The sequence below is a fragment of the Solenopsis invicta genome, chromosome 15, assembly GCF_016802725.1.
Source record: "Solenopsis invicta isolate M01_SB chromosome 15, UNIL_Sinv_3.0, whole genome shotgun sequence".
NCBI classification, from domain to species: domain Eukaryota; kingdom Metazoa; phylum Arthropoda; class Insecta; order Hymenoptera; family Formicidae; genus Solenopsis; species Solenopsis invicta.
The window spans coordinates 6,241,673-6,268,218 of NC_052678.1; the positions used below are offsets into that span (position 1 = coordinate 6,241,673).

At 36.2% G+C, this 26,546-nt stretch overlaps 1 protein-coding gene across 5 annotated transcripts; it reads right to left on the reverse strand.

The window, feature by feature from the left end:
- LOC105207230 (cystinosin homolog) lies at nt 1-21,698 on the reverse strand. Of its 5 annotated transcripts, none has more exons than XM_011176664.3 (11): nt 21,540-21,698; nt 20,811-21,137; nt 20,277-20,375; nt 5,619-5,670; nt 5,438-5,531; nt 4,749-4,925; nt 3,709-3,949; nt 3,423-3,542; nt 3,044-3,332; nt 2,836-2,938; nt 1-231 (listed from the first exon to the last, which is right to left on the reverse strand). In XM_011176664.3, the coding sequence occupies exons 4-11, from the start codon at nt 5,656-5,658 to the stop codon at nt 162-164; spliced, it is 1,134 nt and encodes a 377-aa protein (XP_011174966.1). In that variant the 5' UTR covers nt 5,659-5,670; nt 20,277-20,375; nt 20,811-21,137; nt 21,540-21,698; the 3' UTR covers nt 1-161. The 5 variants fall into 5 exon arrangements, with proteins under 5 accessions (XP_011174966.1, XP_039313923.1, XP_039313924.1 ...); XM_011176676.3 differs by lacking the exon at nt 1-231 and adding an exon at nt 1,457-2,352; XM_011176682.3 differs by lacking the exon at nt 1-231 and adding an exon at nt 1,457-2,751.
- Nucleotides 21,699-26,546: the final 4,848 nt, after the last annotated feature.

Here is a 26,546-nt window from a genome sequence, read left to right on the forward strand (position 1 = left end):
CCCTCCTCTCGCGTAGAGACGTCGCGTATATCGCGCGTGTATCGTGCGTGTGCAGCCGATCGACGAAGAGAGAACGGGGGTGCGTAGCGACGGGCGTTACTCTTAAGCGTTCTGACGGGGGGATGACGATGATTATGCGATGCGACAAGCGGTACGTATTTTCATGCGCTGCACGCGCCCTCGGGCTCCTCCTGACAATGGCCTGGCAGCTCGACGTAGTTTACACGATTCCTGTAAGGAGAGGAATTACGAAACATTCTTTAGGCGCCAGCTTCGGAGTCCCGGATCTCCGTAAAGTTTCAGGGGGCGCGAAGGGGAGGAAACGAAGAGTGCCAAGTCTCTCTGCTATATCGGTATCGTCGTTAAAGAGTGCGTTAGGCTGGTTAGTAGAGTTAGTCGAGTTAGCGATTAACCCGGGAATCAAAATGGCCGCGACTCTCTCATTGGCGCGCGGCGAAAAGGGACAGAATCGGTGGTGAGCATTGCTGGCGGCTTCGCTCTTTTTTTTTTCTTTTTATTTCGTCGATTACAGGGTTCGCTTCGGAAATATATGTACAGGTAAAAACTTCGTCCGCGTACGAGTATCGTACATTCAAATGGAGCGGCGTCAGCCGAGGGTCGGGATTAAAGACGCGAGTCTGTGGATTCCCTCAAAGATCCCCGAGGATTAATTTCGCGATCTGTGCTCCCGCTCGAGAAACTTTTCAATCGATTTACTTATCTCGGAGATGACGAACGTTACGCGAGAATTAACGGGGCGGAAAAAAATTCTACAAAATTCTACACAAATTTAAGAAAAATGCTACAAAAAATCTACGTAAAAATACAAGAATTGGAAGACTTTTCTAAATTTTTGTAAATTTTTGTTGTGCCTTATTTCTAGAATTTCTACAAAAATAAAAATTTATAGAAATTAATATTTATTTTTATTCGTAGAAATATGTATTTAATTATTAATAAAAGTGTTTCAATTCTAGCATTTTTTGTAGCATTTTTTAAATTTATGTAGAATTTTTCCGCGTAGACGTCTATTCCCGGGTTAATAAAAACAAAATTACAAATACACACACACGCACTCACATACTCAATACGAGACAGCACATACACATTCATACAAAATCGTATTTAGCACCCAAATTTATTTTCGGATGGTTATTCTCCCAAGTTATACCTGAAATCGCTACAGTTTCACCACGTGTGATTCGTGAATAAAAAAATCACAACTGAATCTGAAGCATGATATAATAATAATAATAATAATAACAAACGCGCGGGACATGCTTCATGCGTGATTCACCATGATTCTTACATTTATCCCGTGACAATTAAATAAAATATAACGTATTACAGCGTACTAACATGTAGTGGAACGTGTAATATGACATTAATATTTAAAATATCATCTGTAATTATCTTGGGAAGGGATTTAGTCCGTTGCGTAATGAACAAAATGATGAACCGTGTGAAAATAATGAAAATATGGAACCTCATATCGAGATAATACCGGCTCCATAAAATGTTATTTTTATTGTAACAACTCTGATTTCCTTGACAAAAATTTAGCTACATTAAAAAAATCTTCTCACGTCTATATATTATCCTTTTTCTAATATAGTGTTTTTACATGCAATATAATTTACTAAATACGACTCTCTTGATTATCTATATTTTACTGGCAACATTATCAAGCATAATTTATTCGTGCAAACTTCCCCAGGTTGTATTATTCCGCTTAATTCTGTTTGCAGTAATATTTCAATTCGCGTTAGAATTATTCATTATGTCCCTACGACAATAATTTGTACCATCTTCCTAATTTTAACAGTCAACAATCATATTTAAAATAACGTTTAGAGAAAATACAAACAATTCTCTATCATAGCTATAATAATATCGATTCTCATATACGTTTTGGCTTAAAATTAAATAACATTAATTAATAAAAATTATAAAAGTAAAAAAATGTTTATATTGCGTGCGCAGTCATACACAACACACAAACCTTTTACTTAGATAATTTTTTTATAAAATATATTTTTACAAAATGCATTTTTTCAGAATAAATATCTATATTAAATAAAAAAAAATTGAATATATAAAAACGTGCGTATCTTTTAATGCATATGCTTGCATACTACTATTTTGCACGTTTAGACTTTATATTCTACCTTTTATTATATTTTATGTACACATAATGATAAATGAAAAAATATTCATGCAGAGATGTGTGAATATAAAAACATCTGTATAAAATATACACCAGGAAAGGATTTGGGGGGGGGGGGAATTAAGTCCTCGTCGAAGAGTCGCTATATTCTGCCATTCAGGTCAATCACCTTCTGATCGCTATGTCTGTAAAATCAAAGTCTTGCTCTACGTCACATCTACAATTGCATAGCTCACTAAATAGATAAGACGAAATGGCAACATACATATATGCGAGTAACAGGAAATCCATCATAAATGGATATTCTATTCTCGTACAAGAATGTGTAACGTCTTCTCTCATTGTGTGTATTATTAATACATACAAAACTAAACATAACTAAACTAACTACGGAATTAAGCTAGCTGTTATATTAGCAATTAATAATATCATGAAATTAATATCTAAATGTTAGCATATAATTAAAATGCAATACAAAAAATCTCCATACAAATGTTAATATATACAATCATTAGATCTAAAAAACTTAGTCTGCAAGATGCTATTTTTGCTTTTATTGTATTAACCGTATAGCGTCAGGATTCCTAAAAAGTTATTCGATAGAGTGCATGCCATAAAAAAATTGGATACAAAGCGCAAGCAATATTAAAGCATGCATGTATACGTACCTGTATAAGACATAGTGCTGTATTATGAAAAATATATCAAATGCCACAGAAAAGAATCCAAGACCAAATTTAGTCGGATCTCCGAAAATACTGTCCCAATCGTCTGAGATAAAAATTTATAACGTTAATGTTTCGCGAGAATTAATTTGTGTATTTCGAATACGCGAGAGACGAAGGTAAAAATTTAGCTGCATATTCGTGTGTTTACCGTAATTGTAAGCGTTGAGAATCATCTGTAGCATCGATAAAATTCCACCAGTAAAATCTAAGAATATATTTCCTATACTCCAGCCGACAGTGGACTTTCTTCTATAATTGTAAAACGCTTGAGGTACATATTTAATGAGCGTTATGCAGAGCTTAACATAGCTGCAGTAGTAGAGGAAATCTAGCCACTGGATTGTCTTGACGCAAGATAATATCAAAGATATTAGTATAAAAAGCGCAAATATCCCATGAATAATACGCGCAGTCGTTGATACCCTTTGATTGCCAATCTGAAGTAAAAATAAATGATTACATCTCAATTCCTTTTAGGTAGCTGTCTTGAAATCATATACGCTGACCTCTCGATCACATCTAATTACCTCATAAATAAAACACTGTCCGATAGTTACTGTAGTAGCAAATACTGCGTGTAACGAAAAAAATATATCATTGATTTGTACAGGATTCAAGCCTTTTGGATACCGTTCGAAATATTGTTTCTGAAAATATTTTAATATATTAATTAATAGTTATATACACACGCGTGCATTTTTATTTTGCATTCTTATTAAAGAATTTTTATAAAAATATTTCCGTATTAGTATTTTTTCTCTATCTACAGCTTTTATTTTATTTGTAAGATATAAAAATGTAGCAATATCTTACCTCAATCTCAGGTATCCAGTAGAGACCGCAATTAAACAGTGCATACATAAGAAAACCGACAACATTTAGCGACAGGAAATCAAAATTAAGACCCACGACACTTTTGCGTTTATAATTAATATAGATTTGTGGATAAAAGCTTACGCTCCACGCTACAAAGTATATCCACCCAACCACAGCACTGACATGATACAGCGCATCTGATTTTTCTATTGTCACTCTAACAAATGCTTCGGAGAAACTAAAAAAAATATGCCAGTTACTTTCGTGTATACATTATCACAATATTATTTAAAGAAACTTTATTTAATAAAAAAACAAAATTTGCTTACTTTAAATTGAGAGTATGTAATTGATCTTGCGGTATAATAATAATTTTATACATTGACATCTTTTAACAGATTCGATAATTATTGCAAATTTCGAGATAAATTTGTTTCACGCAATACTTTTTCGGGAACCAATTTGAAAAAAACATTAAATTTATGACAGTACAAATTTCAGAGCTTGCTGGTTTTTTCTCACTATATATTTCATAAATTTCACTTATCAATATCATAAATATATTAAAATCACTTCCCGATTATATTAAAATTTTGTTTATATTTTATATTAAAATCATTTATAAACGAGTGTGAACACAGCACCGTGATTAAACTAGGAAACAATCTGTTCAAAATCTGGACACAGACTAACGAAACCTCAAGTTTCAGCTCGGTTGACAAGTTTAGGTTAAAAGGCTATCTGTGCAGTTAGTAATCTTTGTATAATGGAATGTGAATGATCACATTTTTTTTCAGAATTAGTCACGAAGATAAAGAGTGAACGAAGAGGCATCAGTGCCATAGGTCTCTGCTCCTCACTGTTTATTGTTGTGCAATAAACTTGATTATGAATACTTATTACCAAATAATTTTTGTACGCTTGCAATCGTAATCGAAACTGTTATTAAAAACATCAACAACTGATTAGAGTTTACAAAAATTAAAATATAAAAAGTTCGCAAAATCTTTACAAAACATTCGATTACACATACTTACTCCGTGATATTATGAGATATATTAGCGTTAACAATTGAGTGGCCTGCACTCAGGCCTTTAACATAAATAATCCACTCTCTTTCCTCTTTAATAGAAATGTTCAATGGGTGTACAGACAGCAGATCGGGATGCTGCACATCTATCTTAATGATTGCATTTTTGTCAGGTAACTCTTCCCTGCAAATTAAAAAAATATTGATAATCTCGTTTTTACACATATACACATGGCTACAATTCTGAATCGCATTGAGATGAGTTTATCATCCATCAAGCCATCTGTATTTAAATGATAAAGTATAAAGTCCAGAGAGTTACATTTTAATATTGTTAGATGCCTACTGTTATCAGTATTTTTAAATCGTATGATAAAAGAGGACAAAAAATAAATTTCTATCTATTCTAGCAGCATGCTAGGCTTAAGTAACATAAATGGAATATGCATGAAGATGATAAAACAAAGGCATGTGTTAGTCTCAAAGTGCTTTTTGTTATTCATATATGCAACAAAAGTCTGCTAATGCAAATACAAGTAACAACTATATCAGCACTATGAACACATATACATATGTCTCTAAAAGCAGCAATATGGTAGCTAATATTGTAATTTCCAACATATAAAGCCAATAAAATCTATAAGTAATCGTCGATGTGATGGTTTAGGCATTAGCAATGCATAACAAGCTACTCACGTGATGAGTGATAAGTTGAACGAGGTCTGCTGATTAAGGTATACTTTTAAATCCTGCACTGATGTTCTAAGGTCTCCCTGAACGTATGTTAAAGCTACAATTATGAAAGACGACATGTAATCTACAATAACGAAACTAAAAATACTTGTGCATACTTCTCTATGCCTCTTCCACGTCTCACCTGGTAGTAGCAGGACCCAAGAGTAACTTAGTAAAGCCATGTTGCACGAAGACTGAAACGAGACAGTGTGCTATAACACTTAAGTTGATACTATCTCTGCTCGTTGATAAGGCGACAATTAAATTTGCAGTCATCGTTTCAAGAACGCCATTGTAATTGCGATTGTTCGTGGAGTTAGGGCTCGCGCCGATGACACGAACGCGGAACGTGTAGGGAGGTTGACGGGTTTAACCTCAAAATGCACAGGATCATCGCGACACTCCACGCGCTGTCGCATTTCGCCAGCTGCTACTCGTCGACGATCTCGATGATCGGCAAATCGTCTCGCGGTATTATTTTTCCGGATACTTCTAATTTTCGTGACTGTCAACGCGTTGAACGACTACGACGACGTCAAACGATTACGATGAACATCGTTTATCGTTATCGACGTTTCTTCGTATAGAAGCGTTAGGACGACGCAAACAAACACGAATACACGCGATATTTCGCATGCACACATTCTCAATAGGTATCGCAGTTGGAACAGCGATAAGAAACGACAAGACACAACGTCAACAATGAACACGTGACGCGCCACGACTGGAATGACTGACACTTGGTTGACTTGGCGGCAAGAAATCGATAAACCCAGCTGGGACGGCTGATCTCACACACTCATTTAGGCTTATGTTTGTTAATGTAGATTAGCAATGTAGAGTAATTTTTAATCTCTGTTTTACTTATATTTTTTTCCAAGAAGACAGAGAAGATTAAAGAAAAATAAAGAATAAATTAACTTGAGATTAAAATTAAAAGTAGGAACGCAATCCTTTATTTCTTTCCTGAAGAGGGAAATAAAGGATTCTTTTTTTTTTTTTTTTGATTGATTGATTATTTGATGCATTATGCATTGTGCGTTATACAAAAGTCTATACTTAATTTACATATGCGTTGTTTTCCTGCATTTTCTGTGTATCAGGTCACGATACATCTAAGTTACTTTTGTAAATACAAAAACATTCTTCAATGAGTCTTACACTGAAACAATGCTGTAATATGAATTAAATGTAGTTTGATTCAATTGAACATCGAATCATGGACTATTACAAATATAAGTAGGTGATTTATCTAAATTTTATTCGTTTATCAATATTTGTTGTCTTTACTTTTGTTTTGTTTCATTAATACTGTTATTTGAATTAACAAAATAATTTCCAATTAGATTGATTCAACAGCATTTTTTTTTTTTAAGATGCATATACTTTAATGTCTATAGAAAGTATTTATACAGTTGTTTATTTAAAAAAAATTGTCTGTGTTATAACTTATTAAAATGCTTTTGGTTCTTCAAAGAAAAGAAATTTCCAAGACAAAATTGTCAAATTGTGTGTACAGAGAATCGTGTTAATCTACATTGATAGAAGTGGACATTAGCAAACTCTCATACTGTGGAAAATGCATACACACAAATAATTTTGAGATCTAGATAAAAATTTTATTAAATTTCTTTTAAAAGCCACACAACTTAAAAGTTTATCGATAAATCGATGAAATCGATTAGGAGAAACTCGATAAAATCAGTAAAATAACGCTTAAAGATTTCGATCTCTCTGATACGGGTAAAAACTACAAGATAAACTGTCGGAAAACGTTCCGAGAAGCGAGCGATTATAAATGAATAAAAAAACAAACCACCCCGCGCATTTCTTCTCTCCCCTTCCCACCGCTTCCCCGAATGTCGTCGCGTTGTTATTTACCCTCGATTGTTATGTCAGGGCATACACCCTGAAGTTCGTTACACATTAAGGTACGAGCGCGTCGCAAAAAAAGAATGTAAACAGTATAAACACTCGACTCGATCGGAGCACCCCGATTATTTACTGTGCCAAGAAATGCTCCATCGATCAAGAAAATGTTCATGGATCAGATTTTTTAACTGTATGATTTTTGTGCACTTATCGATGCGGAGCGTGCGACTAATCGATTTTGTTGTTTAACAGTTGGTAGGAGCGGATCGCCAGTCGCCCCCGAGTACCGGCACGGTCGCGTTCGCTATCCGTTATTGATCGCGGATCGAGAAGATAATTCGCCGATAGGACACTCGAGCGGCTCCAGGAATGGGCCTAAGGACTTCCCAAGGATCCTCCGATGCCGTGGAAATAGAATGCAGACGATCATCGGTCCTCGCGAAACAGGACGAGTGTCGCGCGCGTTTCGTTAATTACGTCGCAAGCGTCGTGTGTAAGGGTGAGGTGTTTCGGCGGGTAAAGGACGAAAAAGACGCGTGTCGAAGATGCGTAGCGAAAAGTGCGTATCAAAACACGAAAGGTGAGAGAGATAGTGTTGTGAAAAATACTTGGGAGTGCCTCTAACGGAGTAACGACTTCGCGAAAATTTCGGAGTGACGCGCCGCAAACAGTAATGGCTGACGAGGAGAGGGGGGGGGGAGCAACGTCTTCCTGATTTTCGCGAGGATCTTCCGATGCCGTGGAAGTGGTCGTGGACGGCAATTGCGTCTTAGTGAAACGGAACGGGCGTCGTCACCGTGGACGGCGATCGCGTCCTAGTGGAACGAAACGGGCGTCGCGGAGTGTCGCGTTTTGACGGAAAGTGTTTCGACACTTGGAAAAAAAGGACGCGTGACGAACAGTGCTTATCGAAAGCACGAAGTAAAAAAATGTGGTGTGTGATAAAAAGTGCTTGGAAGTGCCTGCAATGGAACGACTTCACGAAAATCGCAAGATATTTACGTGGACGCGCGGGGAGCAGTAATAGCAGCCGAGGGGAGCAACGTATTTTTTTGCGTGACGTGATCGTCAAGAGGTAAGTCGTAATACAAGTATATCTACTTTGATATAAGAATTCCTCGCGATTTACGGCGAATAAAATGTATTGGAGCAGATGGGAAATTAGGCAGGTAAAATTACGCCAAGAATTTTCTCTAGAATTTAGTTTCAAAATTGTGGTAGTCGCGGGATAACGTGGACCCGGCGAATTTTATTATTTTTACCTTTAGTAAAATTTGATTAAATTTTAATAAAACATAATTATAGTGGATTAGGTTTCTCAACGTTCTTAGCTTTCAGAAAAATGACTTGCGATTTATATTATTTTTTAATCTAAAAATAGAAATATGTAAGAGAACTAATGAGAGTGAGTATACGAAACATAGGAAAAATACAAATGTATACGTGCGTTGTATAAATGTCCAGCGTCTCTTTTATAATGGATCAAGTTTCTCAACTTAGCCTTCTAGAAAAATGACTTGCAATTTATGTATTACATTTGCCAGCTGTAACGTTATTTTTACGCAACCAGAACGGTATTGCATAATTTCTTACGAAACATAGTAAGCAAAATTCCAAAAAGATCATGATCCGCCGCGATGACATTTCTGTTAGAATTTAAAACTTATTTTGTATATCTGCGTTTGTAGCATCAATCAAAACATTCTTTCTTAACCGATAAAGGATTTATCTTATCTCGTTTCGAATGAATCTTAATGAACTTTATTTTTGTCTCATTTTACTTATTATTGCTTCACCATAAATTCTCCCGCCTCTTTAACGCCGCATTATTATTCTAAAATTTCGAATCTTTTCTTTTTTTAATCATCCCTCGTAAAGTGCGCGACGTTCCTACAACAACGTTCGCATTGAAAACAGTGGAGAACTTTATTCGAAGAGAAATTTTCACAACGCCGACAATATAAAGTCCATATTTACTCATTATTTTCTTAAAAGCAGGAGAAGCATTTCCATGCAAGACTCCTCGACAGGGAATTTCCGACCATCAAAAATTTCCTCTCCCTCTTATTCGCATATACATACATATGCGTTTCATCGAAAGTTATTTGTGTTATCCTAATGCAACGTATGCTCAAGTACAACAGTGAAACTTTTAAGAGTGTTTGAAGGAAACTTTTCGTATGGATCGGTCAAACGGATGTAATTGTTTCGGGCGTGTAAAAACTTGTGAACTTTTGCGCTGCACGTGACCTAAACGACGAAAGAAAATTTAACCAATTGCATTAGGTACTAATTAACGCGATTAATTAAACTCTCAAGGGTCATTTCACTGACAGGTTTGATCATTTAAATGGTTGATCCCGTCCCTTTCGCTATACATCGGAGAATGAAAATTCGGTCGAATTTTGTGTGCCATGGGCCAGCGTCAATTCACGCGATTTCGTTCGCTATTTCCGTTCAGCCTCGATCACACACTCGATTTGCTCTTTTCCTTTTCTCTGTTTTCGCGTTTAGTGCTTAGTCGACGATAAACTTAATACGCTTTAGTGGGTCAAGTGTCGGTGAAGTTCCACCACGAGATTGCGGAGAGGCCAGCACGTATTTCAAGGAATAAAAAATAAAAAGATATGAGAAGTATGATAACAACTGTACGAGAGAGAAAGAGAGAAAGAGGAGGGAGGAGGAGAGAGAATAATATGTCGAACGCGCGTTACGGAGTGACGAAGACAAACGAGATTTACCTTTATGTAACGCGGAAAATTCGTATGATAAAAGTAGCGCAGAAAAAGATATAGATTTCGTGTAACGAAAAGGACAACAGGATTTGACGTGCTAATAATAAAATAAACCGGATTACATGGAAATCAATAAATCGAGTGATTCTCTATACAGCGTAATCTAATCGAGAGAATACGTTTATTTTTTTAGTTAGAGCGCTCACATTTGGCATATTTCCGATATCTCCCTCTCTCGTGGCTCTTTTTTACTCACTGCATTTTTATTCGTAAAATCGTATTTTATATTAACATTGTCATGTTTCTGCTCTATTACATGTAGCAAAAGTAAATACGCTTTCGTAAAATTTTTGTTACGCGCGCGCGCGCGCGTGTGTACGTCTGTCTGTCTGGCTGTACTGATTCGTGATGTGAAATGTATTTCCTACTGTGGACCGCGTTCGAAAGAGCTTGAAAAATACTGTGTTTTAGGGCATGGCGACTCTGTACGAGAGAAAGAGAGAGAAAGAACAAGGTAGAATTTTTATTTTTGATATCTAGCGCTGCGGATCCATTCGAGCCGAGATACGTGCACGTAATGCGCAAAAAAACGAAATAAAAAAAAACCGTACGTAACTTCACATCGTAAAAGACCCTAATTAGAGCCGGATTAAAGGGACGGTATTTCATAAAAATAAGGCAGAAACGCGTGGGGAATAAAAATGACCGCTCATTTATTTCGCATTTAGGTAAATTCGTTTAATAGCGATTATTATACCGCGAATTTAATTAAGCACGAGAATAACAGACGATTTTTATTCTCGCAATGCCAGGAAATACATTTTACGTTTTTTTTTTTTCCTATAATAATGCTACCTCCGTATGCACACACTGTCGCGTATTATTCCTTAATTTGTATTACGATACCGCGAACGATTTGCACGAATTAAAATCTAGACGGTGGTCTGTATAATAACAATTATCATAAATTAAATATTAAACATCGAACGGAGGTTGTTGGATCGACTTAATGCCCGTTTCATGTTAATTTCTTATCACGGTCAATTACTTAATCACACGCATTCCAATGTGGGTTAATGTCTGCTGATTAGAAAGTATAATTTAATACGACTCATTAATATTTCAGAGACACAACATTATGCTGATGCGATCATTTTGCTTCTAGATTTTTTCCATGAACTTCAGAAAACATATATTACTACCTTACGGTTAAAAAAAAGTAATATATTACAAGAATAGATTGAAGTTGATTAATAAAAAACATAATCGTATTGATTTTATATATTTATATCTTTTAATGTTTTCGTTTTTAATTATTATATATATTTATACGTACAGGGTGAGACATTCAACTTGAGACATTCCAATATACATAATCTCGAAAAATATGTACTCTATCTACGAAAAAATTTTTCTAAATCAAATTTGTTTGCTTCGATGAAGGCGCTATCGGTTATGTTGTGAACGGTGCTACTATCGGTGAAACCGATATCAACTTCATTTTTTTAAATGAAAATTTCCATTGTTCACAACATATTATTGTAACTAAAGTAATACGTTTCCAAAATACTATAATAAAGTATTTTTTCTTTTTAAATATTTTTCGAGTTATAAAACTTGAAAGTTAAGTACCCTTGAATAAAAAATTATCATGACATCATGATTTCAAAATGATTATTAAAAATCACTTTTTGATCAATCACGATTTTTATATCATTCTAACTGTGACTTGATATTCTACTTGGGATACCACGTAGAGATTTATAACTCGAAAAATATTTTATAAAGAAATACTTTATTATAAATGTTAAATTAAATGTCTCACCCTGTATATATATACACACTTATATCTTAAACTCATTCACATCTGTTTCTTTAAACAAGATTCTAAAATTTCTGCAATTAAATTAATAAAGACCATGCCTTATAAGATTTGCATCAGGCATTGCAATACCCGGAGCAACGATGCCTCTAACTTAGCCTACGACGTAATTCTTTTCTTAATATCTGCGACGGCAGAATGTCATCGAGGGGGAGTGCGCGTTTCACCTTCGTATATTTGCGAGGATATTTCAGGGGAGCCCGCTCCCTCTATCTTTCTCTCTCACCGTACTCTCCGTGATACATTAAGGCAAAATGTCGACATTACAGCCACGCGTCGCTCAATATATCATTGCGCGGGGTGCGCGTAGTCGCGTGCGCTAGTCGGGACGACTCTTTCTGAATCTCTCGTCGGGTCGGATTTATGTCGGGCCGCGCGCCGCTCGGCTCGACGAACGGCATCGGCATTATTATTCCATCGGCGGAATTATTGGCGCAATTAACTGTCCCGGCTAAACGGTTTTAAATACTCCGCGCCGCGCGCTGTCGCCGGCCGCTCAGCCGGCTTTTGTCGCCCGCTCGGGGCCCTCTCGGCCGATCGATGGAGCGCGAAATATGCGGCCGCCGGCCACTCTCCGCCGCCGCCGTTCGTCCGTCCGTCGTTGACCGCCGTCGAGAAATTTTTTATGGCTCTATTCCCGATTTTATCGAGGCTTTCTTTTTCTTTTATGAAGCCAGCGTCGCACGCGTGACCGACCGACTTACACGTGAGCCTGCTTACACGCCCTCGGACTTCGAGATGGGTCATGAATCGCTGTAAAGTGAGCGCGTAACGTTGTTCCGGAGAAATTCAGAGACGATCTTTATCCGACGGTCATGTCGACAGATATCGTCGCGCTTATCGCGACTTGTTTTAATTTCGACATTAGGTGCTTCAGTCATTGGAAATCAAATTAAATTAAACAGTAAGTGGTGATTCAACAGCCCGCTCTTCATTAATTCGAAAGGCTTTCGGTGTTTTACCATTGTTTATCGCCCGTTTCGATCGCACGTTATTCGTGAAATATTTACATGACTAAGCAGTAATTTATCTAATTTTCTATCACATTCACAATTACGTACTGATGTTATTCCCGCAACGTGCAGCGGGGGAGTAATATTCGTTTGCCACAATGCAATTTTCCTTCGTGCAGTAGTTACACTCGTTCAGTCACGATTTTTGCTTGGCAATGGAAAATCCATGGCAAGTCGTGTATTTATAAACGCATTACCCATAATGTGGTGAGCAACAATGTTCATTGTTACACGCGCGCAATTTTTCTCCGCTCAATAGTCACAGTCGCAAAATTGTAGTCGCGAAAAGAGGAAACTCGACTTTCATTAATTTCCGTTTGATCCCGTAGTTTATTGCGTATATTCGAAAACAAATTATAGGCGCGCAAATAGAGTGCGCGCAATCGCGTATTATAAATCATTAGGCGCGCACGCCGTACATGCGACGGAATGCATTAGCTAGTATCCTGTCATTTTCTACGAAAATAATCGTACGATTGCCAGGATTCGTGTACGCGGTACGAGTGGGGTTGCGAAAACAGCTTGTAATAGCTACGTCGAAATTTGAGCACTCATGCTTTTATCGTATGAATATTGATGGGCATTGTTCGTCGAAGCGTGAATTTCATGGACGGCGACGAGGCATGTTGTAAGCGCGGACTATTGGCGCGAGATTATTCTCACAATGATATGATGGTAGCTCATTTTTGAAAAATAGCGTTAATACAAATCGCGGCATTTTCGACGCTACTAAAAGATGAACGACGCTCTCGATGAACATCGTTTAGCTCTTTTCGTTCGACAATAAATTTTATTTTATCGTGAAGGTATTAAAACGAAAACGATATTAACAATTACTGACTCAATATTAAAATGATTAGTTTAAGTGGATTAAGTATCTTTTAACTTTGTGTAGAAAAAGAATTAGATTTTTTATAAAAATTATAACCTCTTTTTTTTATTACATAGTATGTTATACTTTCACATAGTATGGGAAAGTATAATAATTTATTCTAGCGGTCGCCTCACGCTTTTCTTGCTTTAGTCAGTTATCGACGTAAATTTACGAGTTTCTTGCCGGTCCATCCTTTATTGTGGATCCGGTTTCCAATATTAATATCATCGTCCAACGCGTTTGATCGTATCACAATATCGAATTTCCTAAAATGTTTGTGGAAGCTTTGCTTAAACAAAAATAATAATTTGTTGCTAATTTATTATAAAAAATGGTATCACAAAATCGACAATTATGACATATGCCATAAGCAACTAAAAAAAATATGCATTGTTATAAATATCAAAGAATTTTTGGAAATATATAGAGCTATTTAATGCTTAGAATTTAAATAACACATCGTTCAATAAGTCCCGAGACTAACCCAGAGATAACGCTAGTAGTACCAAGCTGGCCACGTTTCCCTAGAATGCGAACCTTCACATGAAACGTGTACAAATTTCACGTCGATCGGACCACAAACAGCTGAGTTATTGAGGTTAGAGCAAAGTCACTTTGTAATTTGTAAACGGCTTCCAATGGCCTACCCGAACGTTCCGCATCGTTTGTGTCCGTACGACCACGTTTAAACTCAGCATACCAACGACAAATCGTTGATTTAGATGGAATTTACCCATTAAAAAACAATGCTTTATCAACACGCGAAACTAAATTTTTTTCCATTTTTCAAACAAATTACAAAGTGACTTTGCTCTAACCTCAATAACTCAGCTGTTTGTGGTCCGATCGACGTGAAATTTGTACACGTTTCATGTGAAGGTTCGCATTCTAGGGAAACGTGGCCAGCTTGGTACTACTAGCGTTATCTCTGGGTTAGTCTCGGGACTTATTGAACGATGTGTTAGCACTGGATACATCAGACTATTATGATTAAATTATAGACTTCTAAAAATCTGACGTTTTCACATTTTATTTAATATCTTTGAATATTTGTTGAAATGTATATGTCTCTTGTCATATTTGTCATCCTTTTCAGAAATAGATATTCAATAATTTAAAACTTTGTACAAAAAAATAATTTTATATTCAAATATATCTTTCACAAACATATTTAATTTTTCAAAATGGTAAGCAATAATAAATTAAAAATAATAATAACAATAACCAATATTGGTCATTAATTTTGTTATTTTGCCTATATCACTGCAAGATAGCCTATATTATTGTATGTGTTATATATGTTACATCGCCGCTAGCTTATGGCATTCTCTTGGTTTGTTTTTGTAAAAAACTGAATAATACAAATCCGCATGCGATGCTTTCATGCCGTTTCTCCTTTTATTTATTTTACTTAGTTTGTTTTATTTTGCGTTGCCGGGATTATTTTGTTTCAATTTCATAAAATATATTCATTGTTGTTGCTTCGCGATTTTCTGTTTCTAATTCGATTCCCGTCGCGAATTTATGATCTCATAAAATCGCGGGACTCTATTATGCATTACGCATGCTAGAATTAAAACTTCTTTAAATATTCTTGAACTTCGGCGTGTTTTTAAAAATAGGACGGAAAGGTTGACATTTTATTGGCAATTAGAGAAATCTAATTTTCTAATTTTAAAATAGACAAAGTGAAAAACAAATCTAAAGTCCATTAACCGACAATTTTAATTAAATATCTATCATCCTGCTATTTAATTATTTCGAGTGTATAACTTTTCATGATTTGATTTATTAAGCGACAAATAGTTTTAATTATTCTTCCAATAATCCATTTCTTCTTCTAATTAATTAAAAACACGCTTAATGTTTACTAGTCTGTTACATCTATTATTATTAATATTAGGAAAAAATTTTCTTGCTCATGAAATAGATATTATTAATTGTTAATAATATGATGATTTAATTTCTGCACCTTGACCCGCTTCAAATTTATTGTGAAATCTCTCATCATTAATTGATGAAATTACTAGATGTTGAGATTGATTGAGTGGCTGCATATTTAACGACTCACTTGGGAAAAGCCACGGTGAATCTGTCATTGACTATCGCTGAAGTGACAGTAACGAGATAGCATCGTCTCTGACAGTCCATCAATCGATAGACTATTTGATTAGACAAGATATTTGAGCAATTAAGGCTATCTCGGTCTATGGAAAGTATGATCAACATTCCAGATCTGATTTACAAGTATTGCATACTTGACTGCGATATGTACACGTGTATAAGTAGTTAGTAAACGATAAAATGTATCTATAAAAAAAAAAGAAAACCGGTACCCTTATAATATTATAAAACACGCGGGATAATTATTAAACTCCGTATTTATTTTAGCCGATTCTTCATATTAAAAATTCCTGAAGAGTTTTCTGCTTATTCGCGATTCACAAATTACCTCTCGCCCGCGAAAATGACTGACCCCGAAGAGTACGTTTGCGCAGAGTTGCGTCGGCAAGTTGCGTACGGCCTTGTACAACGCGATTGCTTGTAGGCTACCGTTGTAGGCTACCGTTTTGCCAAGTGCGATTATCTCTTTAGCTGGCAAAATTACAAAGTGTAAAGTAGAAATTCCTGGCGTACAAATTATGACAGTTAATAACCAGAGCGCGCACGTACATAACGCGTAAGTAGATAATCAAATTAATTGCGGCGTGCGCGTTCAAATAAATATATCCTACCCCCGTTCTCGCGCGACGGTGCCGCGTTGTAAAATTCAATGTAATGCGAAATATAATATACATATCGCGCCCGTATGAGATATAGGCAATACGCAATTTCCGCTCACGGCTCGTAACGTGTCATCGCGTAAATAAATAAAAATGGTGTCATCGTATGTTGTTGGCGGAACGAAATCCGGTCGAATTTACAAACCAGTGGAACGGGAGTGAATATTTAATTACGCCATTTGTTTATCCCATTCCGCCGAATCGCTAATTCGCGCGGCCGAGTGTCCGATATCCTCGAACAATAAGCGGCTGTGTATTAAGCTATATTTACATTTCTCATTATAACAGTCAAATTATCGTTGCTCTGACGCTTATGACTTCGTGACGTTTCGTTGTAATTTTATTTAACGTTATTTATGACGATAATGGAAATGGAATAAAATCCGCACCGCCGCGACGCGAATAACTCAGGAAGATAAGCTACATTTAAATAAATTCCTGTTAATTCTTCTGGCTATAATTGGATTTCCAAGAATGCAGTTGAATCTGTCAAATCGGTCTCTTCTTTAATCGCTTTTTAAAATTAATTAAAGTCGATTGATATTCCGTCGATAAAGCGAGCTGTATTTCTTTCTAATCTGACATCTTTCGATGATGTATAACGATAGTTTTCAGAGAGATGCCTCGTGCGTGCACATTATCATATATCATCGCGTTATCGTTTCAATTTTAAATCGATATAGCGTTGCAAAAATTAACATTCTTAATTAATAAATATCAATGTATTGATCTATCATTCTATCTATTTCGATCTATTTCTATCATTAACGTGACGTGCACAGCATGAGTCGCTTACATCTTAGATGTATGTCTTGATTAATTTAAGAAACATTCATCGTTAACGTATCCGGCTGATGAACACGTCGATTCTGAGGCTGATAAAACCGCTCGCGTAGCTCGATTGTCTTACTTTATGAACGCTTTGTAAATCACGTGCGTGCATCGATAACGAGATCGGGCATCGTATCACATGACTCGCGTTATTAACAGACGCAAGTTCTCAAAACATTAAATGATAAATGATTTATCGCTTGTCACGGCACGGCATTGTCGTCGATAGGTTTGCAGCATCATCACTTTCGTCGCATTATTATTCAGAGTCCAGCGGACTCGCCGATTAATTTACAATTGGCTTCCCTCCGAAATATTTCTCTTTGGCAAAAAATTTCACGGAGGAGATTTGCACATTTCGTCATTCCATTCTGATGAAAGGATCGCTCGAATAAAAATACCCCGGGCTCGATACGAGAGAATTCCTTTCCCGACGCGCAATGCCCAGCAGCTTGCGCAATAACACGGTGCTACGCCACGCTAATCAAGAACGAACGCTACGGGCGGCTAATAACGGTTTTTTTTATTGTCGCTACCCGTAGTTACTATTTGTTCATTTTATCTTGACTGCTCGGGAGAGATTTCAAGTCGCCTTCAGTTCGGCGGTGCAGCTAGATCGAGCCTCTCTCGTTGCTTAATAATAGAATACGAATGCGGTACCTCGTAACGGTACGAATCGTGCATCGCATATCGGATCCGTTGCAAAATTTCCATTTGTTGCGGATAGTGCAGTTTTGTTTACGATACGCTGTAGGCGATTTTGCGGAATTTTCAACAAAAACAACTTGCGTCGTTAACACTGTATTCGTGCGATGTGCCGCGCGCGTGCTTTTTGTCGCTATTCCATAGCGCCGATAAAGCGCCCCGTTCCATCTAGTATGAAGAAGTTAAAAAGCTCGCGTGTAAGCCCGTATGCCCGATCCCGTAGCGTTCATGAATAATTCACGATTTATTGAGTTTTAATATCAATATCGACGCGATCGCGGATTAATCGACTGGCCAATATCTGCGCATCTTCCTTGGTGACGTTTAACGTGCTGCCGTAAATGCCGACAATTGGCCTTTTCCGCCGATTCGAAATTATTTATGTTTTACCGGCGTTTGACGCGCACGTCCGGTAGTTTTTTGCGAAAACAGTAAAAATGGCTTCAGTAAAAATGGCTTCATTGAAATTTTATCATTTTATTCCATTTTCCAAAAGTCCATACACGATATTGTACCAAGTGAAACGTACACCGACGCGTCCCGACGTAACTGAAATGGAAAAAACCTGTCGGCATTAAACTCTGAAATTGCAACCTGCAATGTTTTTACGATAAGACACTTCCTATTGTCGAACGTTAAAGATCTTGTTTTTAAATTTTTTCGGCTACATCGGGCGACCGTCTGAATTCGCAATTAAATAATTTACGTGTACGATATGCTCGTAGATAATACTTTGCGATAATGTCTCTTTTTTTCGTCATATCACAAAAAATATCGCTGACTAATATATCGATGACACGATATTCGGTCAAGCTGATAACATGTTTCAATGCTATTGTGGAATTCGTCAGAGTAACCAAGTGCTTTTTGTTTGAAAACTTTTCATATAAAATTATACGTTCAATACGTATTATTATTTTTTTAATAAAAATTTGCATTATGCAAAACATTGTTTTTTTAATTATGTGCATTGATTCCCAAATACATTGTGTAATTTTTCTTAAAATGTCGAATATTGAAAATATTATTTTACAATACAGTTATCCTATAATGGATATTTTATTACTTAATCAGATATTAAATGTTTTTTGGTTTTTTTTTGTAAAAATTAATTGGAGATTTTCAAATTATCTCTCAATTAATAATTTGAAATAATTAATTTTTATGCAATCATTAAAAAAAATGTTTCACAAAATACAATTCTCTAATAAACTTTATATATACACTTCAAATCTTTTAATTATATCATAAAACGAAAACGGATGTTATTTAAAAACCGATTGCTAATTTATTACCTAACGTCGAGACATCTTGTTCAATATTCTTCCGCTAATCATATCGCTCTCATAGAAATCGCTGCGTGTGCGAGAAATTCTCACAATTTACGAAAGTCAGCGGCGCGCGTTTCATTGTATGTGTGCAAAACGTGTTTTGTGCCAATGACTTACGGCCTATTTGCAACCGCATTCAATGCCCTCGTTTTTCCTGGTTTCGAATAACTACACGTTTGCCAATGGTTGATCGCGCGACACGGAGTGATGGCTCCCCCCCCCCTCGTGGCTGATCGATTTTGATTTCACGGCTAGTTTCGCGGAAATTAAATCATTGCGTGATCGACGAAAATGACGGATCGCTTTGTCGTAAATTCATGCGGCGCAAAATGCTCGCCACGCATTCCCCTTCAAACACGGATGGCTTTACGATACTTTGGACGATTCCCTTTTAGCGAGACTTTGTACAATCGACGATACGTATATAAATAATAACGTAAGCAGAGCGATAATAACGTAAGCAGAGCGAATTGTAAACAATGGAAGGTAAATCAAAATTTGTTACGGTCATGTTTGATCTAAAAAGAAAATAGGGCATACGCGTGTGTATACGTTGAAGTAGCAGCAATAGTTACAGATTAGGCGTGGGTAGTAACACCTAATAATTCATAACTTTGCTCGGCTTATTTCCGCCATTGTCTCCGACGCGTCGTTCATTATCTGTAGCGTTATTTCAGTTGGTTTCACGAGCAATCACAATTATTACGTTGCGTTCCGCCGGTTTTTACCGTCCTTGATTTACCGATAAAAGTTTGCGCCGCAGCGTTCACTCACCTGTCAAATTTCGTTCAGCCGCGACAGTTAAAATCTACCATCGAGAGATGCAGAGACATCCAATCTCTGCGCGTTACAACCGACTTCACGAGAGATCGTCTGTAACGAGAAGCTTTTTATTAAAGGCCGCTGAAATATGCATGCTCGTAATCAGAAATTGAGAGGGAGTTCGCGTTAAAAATATTCATGCAGACATTCTGACAGAAAAAAATTCTTCTTTGACTGACTTTGAACGACAGTGACTCAATCTTGTTTACTTTATCGCGATAGTCATTGATTTTTTTAAAGTAACATTAATTGAAAAGTATTTAAGAGAAAAAAAATTTTACACCTATTCGAAGCGTTATCAATTTTTTTAATATTATTTTTCCATTTAAATGATCCCCAGATCAAAAAGTTCTACAAAAAGTTCTATAAAAATTAATTAAAAATCTCTCATTTGATAACTAGATGAAAAAAAAATTACTATCGTATTACACTTATGTTGAAGCCTCATTTAATATTTTATATTCGGGATAAAATCAAGAATCATACCACTATGTTGTTATCGATCGATCGATCCAATGGAATTTGAAAGAATACAAATGATCTGAAAGATTTCTCGATCTTGTTGCATCTAAAACCACGTGGTTATCATCCCGGTGAGTAAACACTTTCGACCACAGACGACTCGGCACTGTGCAGGGAATCCAGCTTGTTGATAAATGCGATCACTGAGCGACGATCTCGACTTTAATCTTCAATCGAGGCTTTGCCGATTGAATTTTCTCGTGGTTTCCGATGCTCGAAGTCCTTGAGCTTGATCTTGAGTTCATGAAGTTTTCTAGTTTCGTTGCGGATGATTGTAATAGGAGTTGGGAGCTAAAGGGAATACAGTTCCTTAGATATAAAAAGTTGAAAAGAACAAGATCCGTAATACTCTCAATTTATTATCATATTTCACGTTAGTAGAATTATTGGATTTTATACTTTGCATTTTCAATTTAGATTCTTTCGAGTGTCACATTGCGTTATCTATATTGACTATGTCATCCAATTCATCTTTTAATACCAAATGATTTTTTAGCACTATCGCGTAATACCCCGCTATCAGCAACTTTATTACTATTATCTATAATGTAATAACGATAAAATCGAGGAATCACGTAATAACATTGCGTCTATTGTAGTTCACACAAATCGACACGGCTCAAGGCACTCGTAAGCAATCCGTCATTAGTCAACTGTCGCGATAATTTGTTTCGTGTGAAAAATCAAGCTCACCCTCAGACGTAATCGATTGCGCTGATAATAAATCGGCGCATCCGTAGTGATTCCTCCTGAAAACTGTTGTTTCCCGCGGAAGCCGCGGCAAGACCGTGACGATCACCACGTAAATTGACCGGTCCGGCGGAGCGTACGACGCGACTCGCAAAGGTCTGCGCGAGATCGCTCGTATATATAAATCCTGTAAGAGAGGGTCTCCCCCTCTTCACGCTTAAAATCTTTTCCTCCCATGCATGTCGCCGCCCCACCACCTTTATCCTGTATCTATCCCGATCATTCGCATATTTATACACGAGTGATCATTAAAATTTTACACTTTTGCATTTCCTATGACGTTTTCTTATAACGCACTACTTCGAGTTTTTTCCCTTTAACGAAAAGCTAGATACGTTCCTCGATGCGCGTCGGTTTTCATCAGGATGCAAGCAATAAAGATTGCGCAATCTTCTTCGTTTGAGACATGTAGGACTTTAATCAAATTTGACACAAATTACCATGTGCAAGTTTGAATTTGCTTTCGCGTCGCGCGTCGCTTTTGCCTAGAAAACTGCATTTTATCTTTATTTGCACGACTGTAATTTTTTTTATACACAAAATACAAATATAAGATAAAAATGTATTCTTTTAAAACTTTTAATTCAAATACATAATAATTATTGAAATGAATAAAATTAATCTTTTTTAAGTCATTTTAAATTTTGGTTAAGTGTTATAGATCTCAGAAAGTGATAAACGCGAGTTAGATTAGTTTTTCATCTACTTGACTGGCTGCTAGATGACTAAGAGACTATTATAGAAGGAGTTATTTGGAAAAGAATTAAGAGAATGAATTTTGTTATCTCCACGTGTGATTATTTCGATTTATCTTTATTACTACTAGATAACATTGACTGAAAGATTAGATTCGAGTATTTTGATTCCTTATATCAAATTCTCATCAAACCATTATCTGAATAAAAAGAAGAATCAGTACATTTCTGCACTGTCTGTCAGATTTGGGTTTTTTCCAAAGCTTGTACTACATATTTCGAATATTTTTTCTTAACACTTATTGTGTCCTTAAATTAAATGCCACGCTCTAGATCGTTAACGTTAACGTTAAAAGTGACAATCCAATACTGTGTTAATGAAAAACTGTATTACATAATAGATACAACTTTGTATTTTCTGTGTGTATTCATTATGATGTGTCTAGGTTGAATAAAAAAAAAATTGGCTTATCATTCATTCGTAGCACTTGTAGTTCGTTAATTGAAGAGATAAAAGATCTTGAGTTATTAATACGCATTGAACTATTTGCGTGTACGCCCGTATATGTAATGGCAACATGACAAAGCAATAAGTCAAGAGATTAATCGAAGTTTATTGAATTCAATTGAGACCATCGCACGTTCGTCAAGTTGTGCCCAATAAAAGTTATTAAAAATTGATCGTTACATTCATCGATGTACCAATAATGAGAAAATGAGAGTACTAAGTAATTATTAAAATAATTTTGAGCACCCAATTTTATCTAATGTATACAAATAATTAATGTATACATTAATAAAATTATCAATAAAGCTATAAACAAAAAATGATAAGAGCACACAGCAGCAATATCAGATTATATTTAACGATATCAAAATAAATCACATTCTCCAGATTTTTTTAAAAGAGAAATTTAAAGAGAAAGAAGAGAGTGGGAGTGGGTGGAAGGGGTAGACAGTTCTTATCTTATATATTAATATGCATTATTTTTTAATTTATATAGCCAAATTAATATTTAACGTATCTAATTAAATCGTGAAAAGAAAGGTTGGCACAATTTCAAAAAAACCTACGATCTTTCCATTACAATTTTTTTTTTAATCGTAATTCTTTTCATTACAATTCATTACAATTGTTAGAAGTTGAGCCGCATTTATAAAATCAATGGATATAATTATTATAGACATGAATCGGTGCATAGCTTGCCGTAATGTCATCTACTACCGCGATGTTTACGACGAAAATAATGTTGAGACAAGTATATCACCGTGGCGTATGAATACGTCCGACAACACGACCGATGATGGGATCTAAACGACCGATCACCTTGACACTGGCAAGGGAGCTAATTCTGTCCGAACGAAGGGAGAGCAGATGTGTTCATCGTGCAATAAGTCACACGTGAGCGATACGCCGAACAATGACGGCGAGATATTCGCGGTACACGTGGTGCTGTGATGTCACGGAATGACGAGGCGAATGTGCGGAATGACGTACCTCACGGCACATTGCACGAGTTCTTCCCCCGCACGCTTAGATCCTCCAGATCGCCCGGATTACACGCGATTGACACGAATTCCAAGAGTGCAATGAATGGCCGAGCGGCGCGGCCTTGCTTTCCATGAGCTTGCCTTCGTGGCGTCGATTTCGAGAAGGACGGCAAACGTATGGAATAAGAATGCACTTGTGAAAGTAATCCTATTACGCTTCGCGCCCACGTAGTTGATATTATCGACTACGTAAATGTGTTGGTAATTCTACTGTAAATATAAAGCAGCTAAACTAGCACTAACTTCATTTATTAAAGCACCGATTCTGTATTATGAAGAATTATTTTTGACGCATCAATAATAATTTTGTTTTGAAGGTAGTAATGAGCGAAGCGAGTACGACGTGATGAAATTAAATAATTCATAAAGTTCATAAAAAATGAGCTCTTGCATTGTTACGCATTTCGCGGTTTCAATTAGTATGATATTCTAGTCGTGAATACAAATGACTCTGATAAATGACTCGTTGAATACTATTTTTAGAAATATGCAAATGAAAGCCTCCTTACCTACTATACTTAACGCGCTGCTCCTTATTGGAATTGTAAAGCAAGAAACGCTTCAGTAAACGAATTTCTTCAAGATGCCTTCCCACGTGTACAGTTTTTCTCGCCAAATATTTATGCATCTAACAGTGGCTGTAAAACGAACGAAAGTTTTCTGTGTACAATTAACTGTTTGATGAGGGACGTGTTAATTGCATCGCTAGAGACTCTCAAGTTACATGACATGCTACTAGAATGTGGGTCGCTCCTGCTCGGAAATAGCTTTTATTTGAGAATTTTAAACAATCGTAAATTTAATCTAAATTGTCTAACTAAATGCGTTTGCAATTTAATGGGCAACATACAATGTTCCTGAAATAACTATATACGGGAAGTCCCTATATACAGGAAATTTTAATTTGGTTCATCTACACAAGCGAAGGTTTTAACGGTGAAAATCACTTTGAATCTGCGGTTTCTTACTTTAGGACTTTTTTATTCATTGCCTTATTCGATCAACTGGATTTTCATGCTGATATTGTTGTTTTTTTTCTATGATTTTATATACATTTGTAAGTTTTTATTAATTCTTTACAGTATTCTGGGAGAAGGAAATTCTTATTGGCGTCATTGTCATAATAGATGCTTGTTAGCGTCATTACAATTAAATTGATTATTAATTTAATATTGTGACATTACTATTTTTTAAAATCACACAGAAAATTTCAGCACGCACGTAGTTCAAGATCAGATTATGACTAAATAAGATTCATTTTTAATTATTTGTGTTCTCATATATTTCTATGTTTCCCTATTATTATATATTTTTTGTTCTCGTTGTTTTGATCAATCTTTTTCTTGGTTACTGTAAACTGTACGCACCATTTGAACTTCCTGACCCAAACTAATACCGCGATCGGCAATGAACACGCTGTCGCGTGATATCTTATACATTTAAAAATGTATGAATTCGGCATTGGTACTGTATATCATAAATGATACAGAAAATGATAACGTCACGTGTCAGCCAAGTAGATATAATTTCCGAACATATTGAAAAATATTCGATCAAGCGCTTTCGGCGGGGGATTTGTCAGCGTTTGTTATAAATAATGCTTCGGTAGAGCTCGTTCTGCGTCGAGTTAACGTATAGCTTCATTAACGGATTATATCGTGCCATAATTAGCTATTGCAAATTTGATAACGTAGTTTCTCCCTGTCCCCCTCTCGCTCGCTTTCTGTCTCTCCACCCTTGATAAGCGATCATTTTACCATTACAGCGTCGGGAAAGAGAATCACGCCAAAAAGTGGATTGTGGCCGTTCTATTTGTTTCATGATCATATTATCCGTACGTTCAAACGGATAGGTTGTTACCGGTTTATAAAAAAAAGCCATATTGCAAAGTTATTTGCGTTATTAATACATCTTTTTTTTCGCTAATCGCGCGATATTGAACCGTCTAGACTTTGCATCAGCGATAAATAAGTTTGATAACAAAAAAGAAAATAGGAATAAAGCAGAAGTGATAAATCGAGTGCACGAATTTGTCGATACAATAAAGAATCATAATTTTGATAAAAGAGTTTCAAGCACACTCTCTATTATATTTTCTATTTCTTGTCCAAGCCAGAAAGTATTTTTCGCTATTGAAGTGAGCAATAATAAATTCACTTAATTGTCTATCGACCTCTTTCGGACGATTGAACTCTTGAAACCTCTAGATCTTACGTTACGTCTGATCTGCTGCACTGACGATAAACTGAAAGGCACGTTTACAAAGGGTTTCATGTACGATGAGATAATAAAAGGGCCGCGATGAAAGTCATTTTAACTACTGCGAGCAGATATATCTCCCTTGTCTGTTGAGCACTTTGCTTAATTTTCTGCACGATGCAAACGCGAATACCGGTTTGTTCCGCGGGATGTTTAGCGAACTGGCCTTCTTCCTTTTGCCCCGTTGCTCGACTCCTATTTTTATGCATCACCCACTCTTCGTCTTTGTATCTTTGTGACTATGGAACTTAAGTTACGCGGTCAAATGGAACTACCGAGTTGTTACGCAACATGAAAGGACCTCGTATACGTTGGGGACAAACGTATAATGACATAATTTATGAAAACGAAACACGTAATTGACGTATGAGAGATAAAGAAAATTATATAAAAGGGAAACAAATGGATGGGTTCGTTGTTATAAAAGTAACATAAGTCATGGGAC

Coding starts and splice junctions, on each gene's coding strand:
- LOC105207230 (XM_011176664.3), bottom strand. CDS start 5,658: ATGGCTTTACTAAGTTACTCTTGGGTCCTGCTACTACCAG. Junction 3,333..3,422: donor GACAGTGTTTTATTTATGAG/GTAATTAGATGT, acceptor TTTTTACTTCAG/ATTGGCAATCAAAGGGTATC. Junction 2,939..3,043: donor TCTCAACGCTTACAATTACG/GTAAACACACGA, acceptor TTTTTATCTCAG/ACGATTGGGACAGTATTTTC.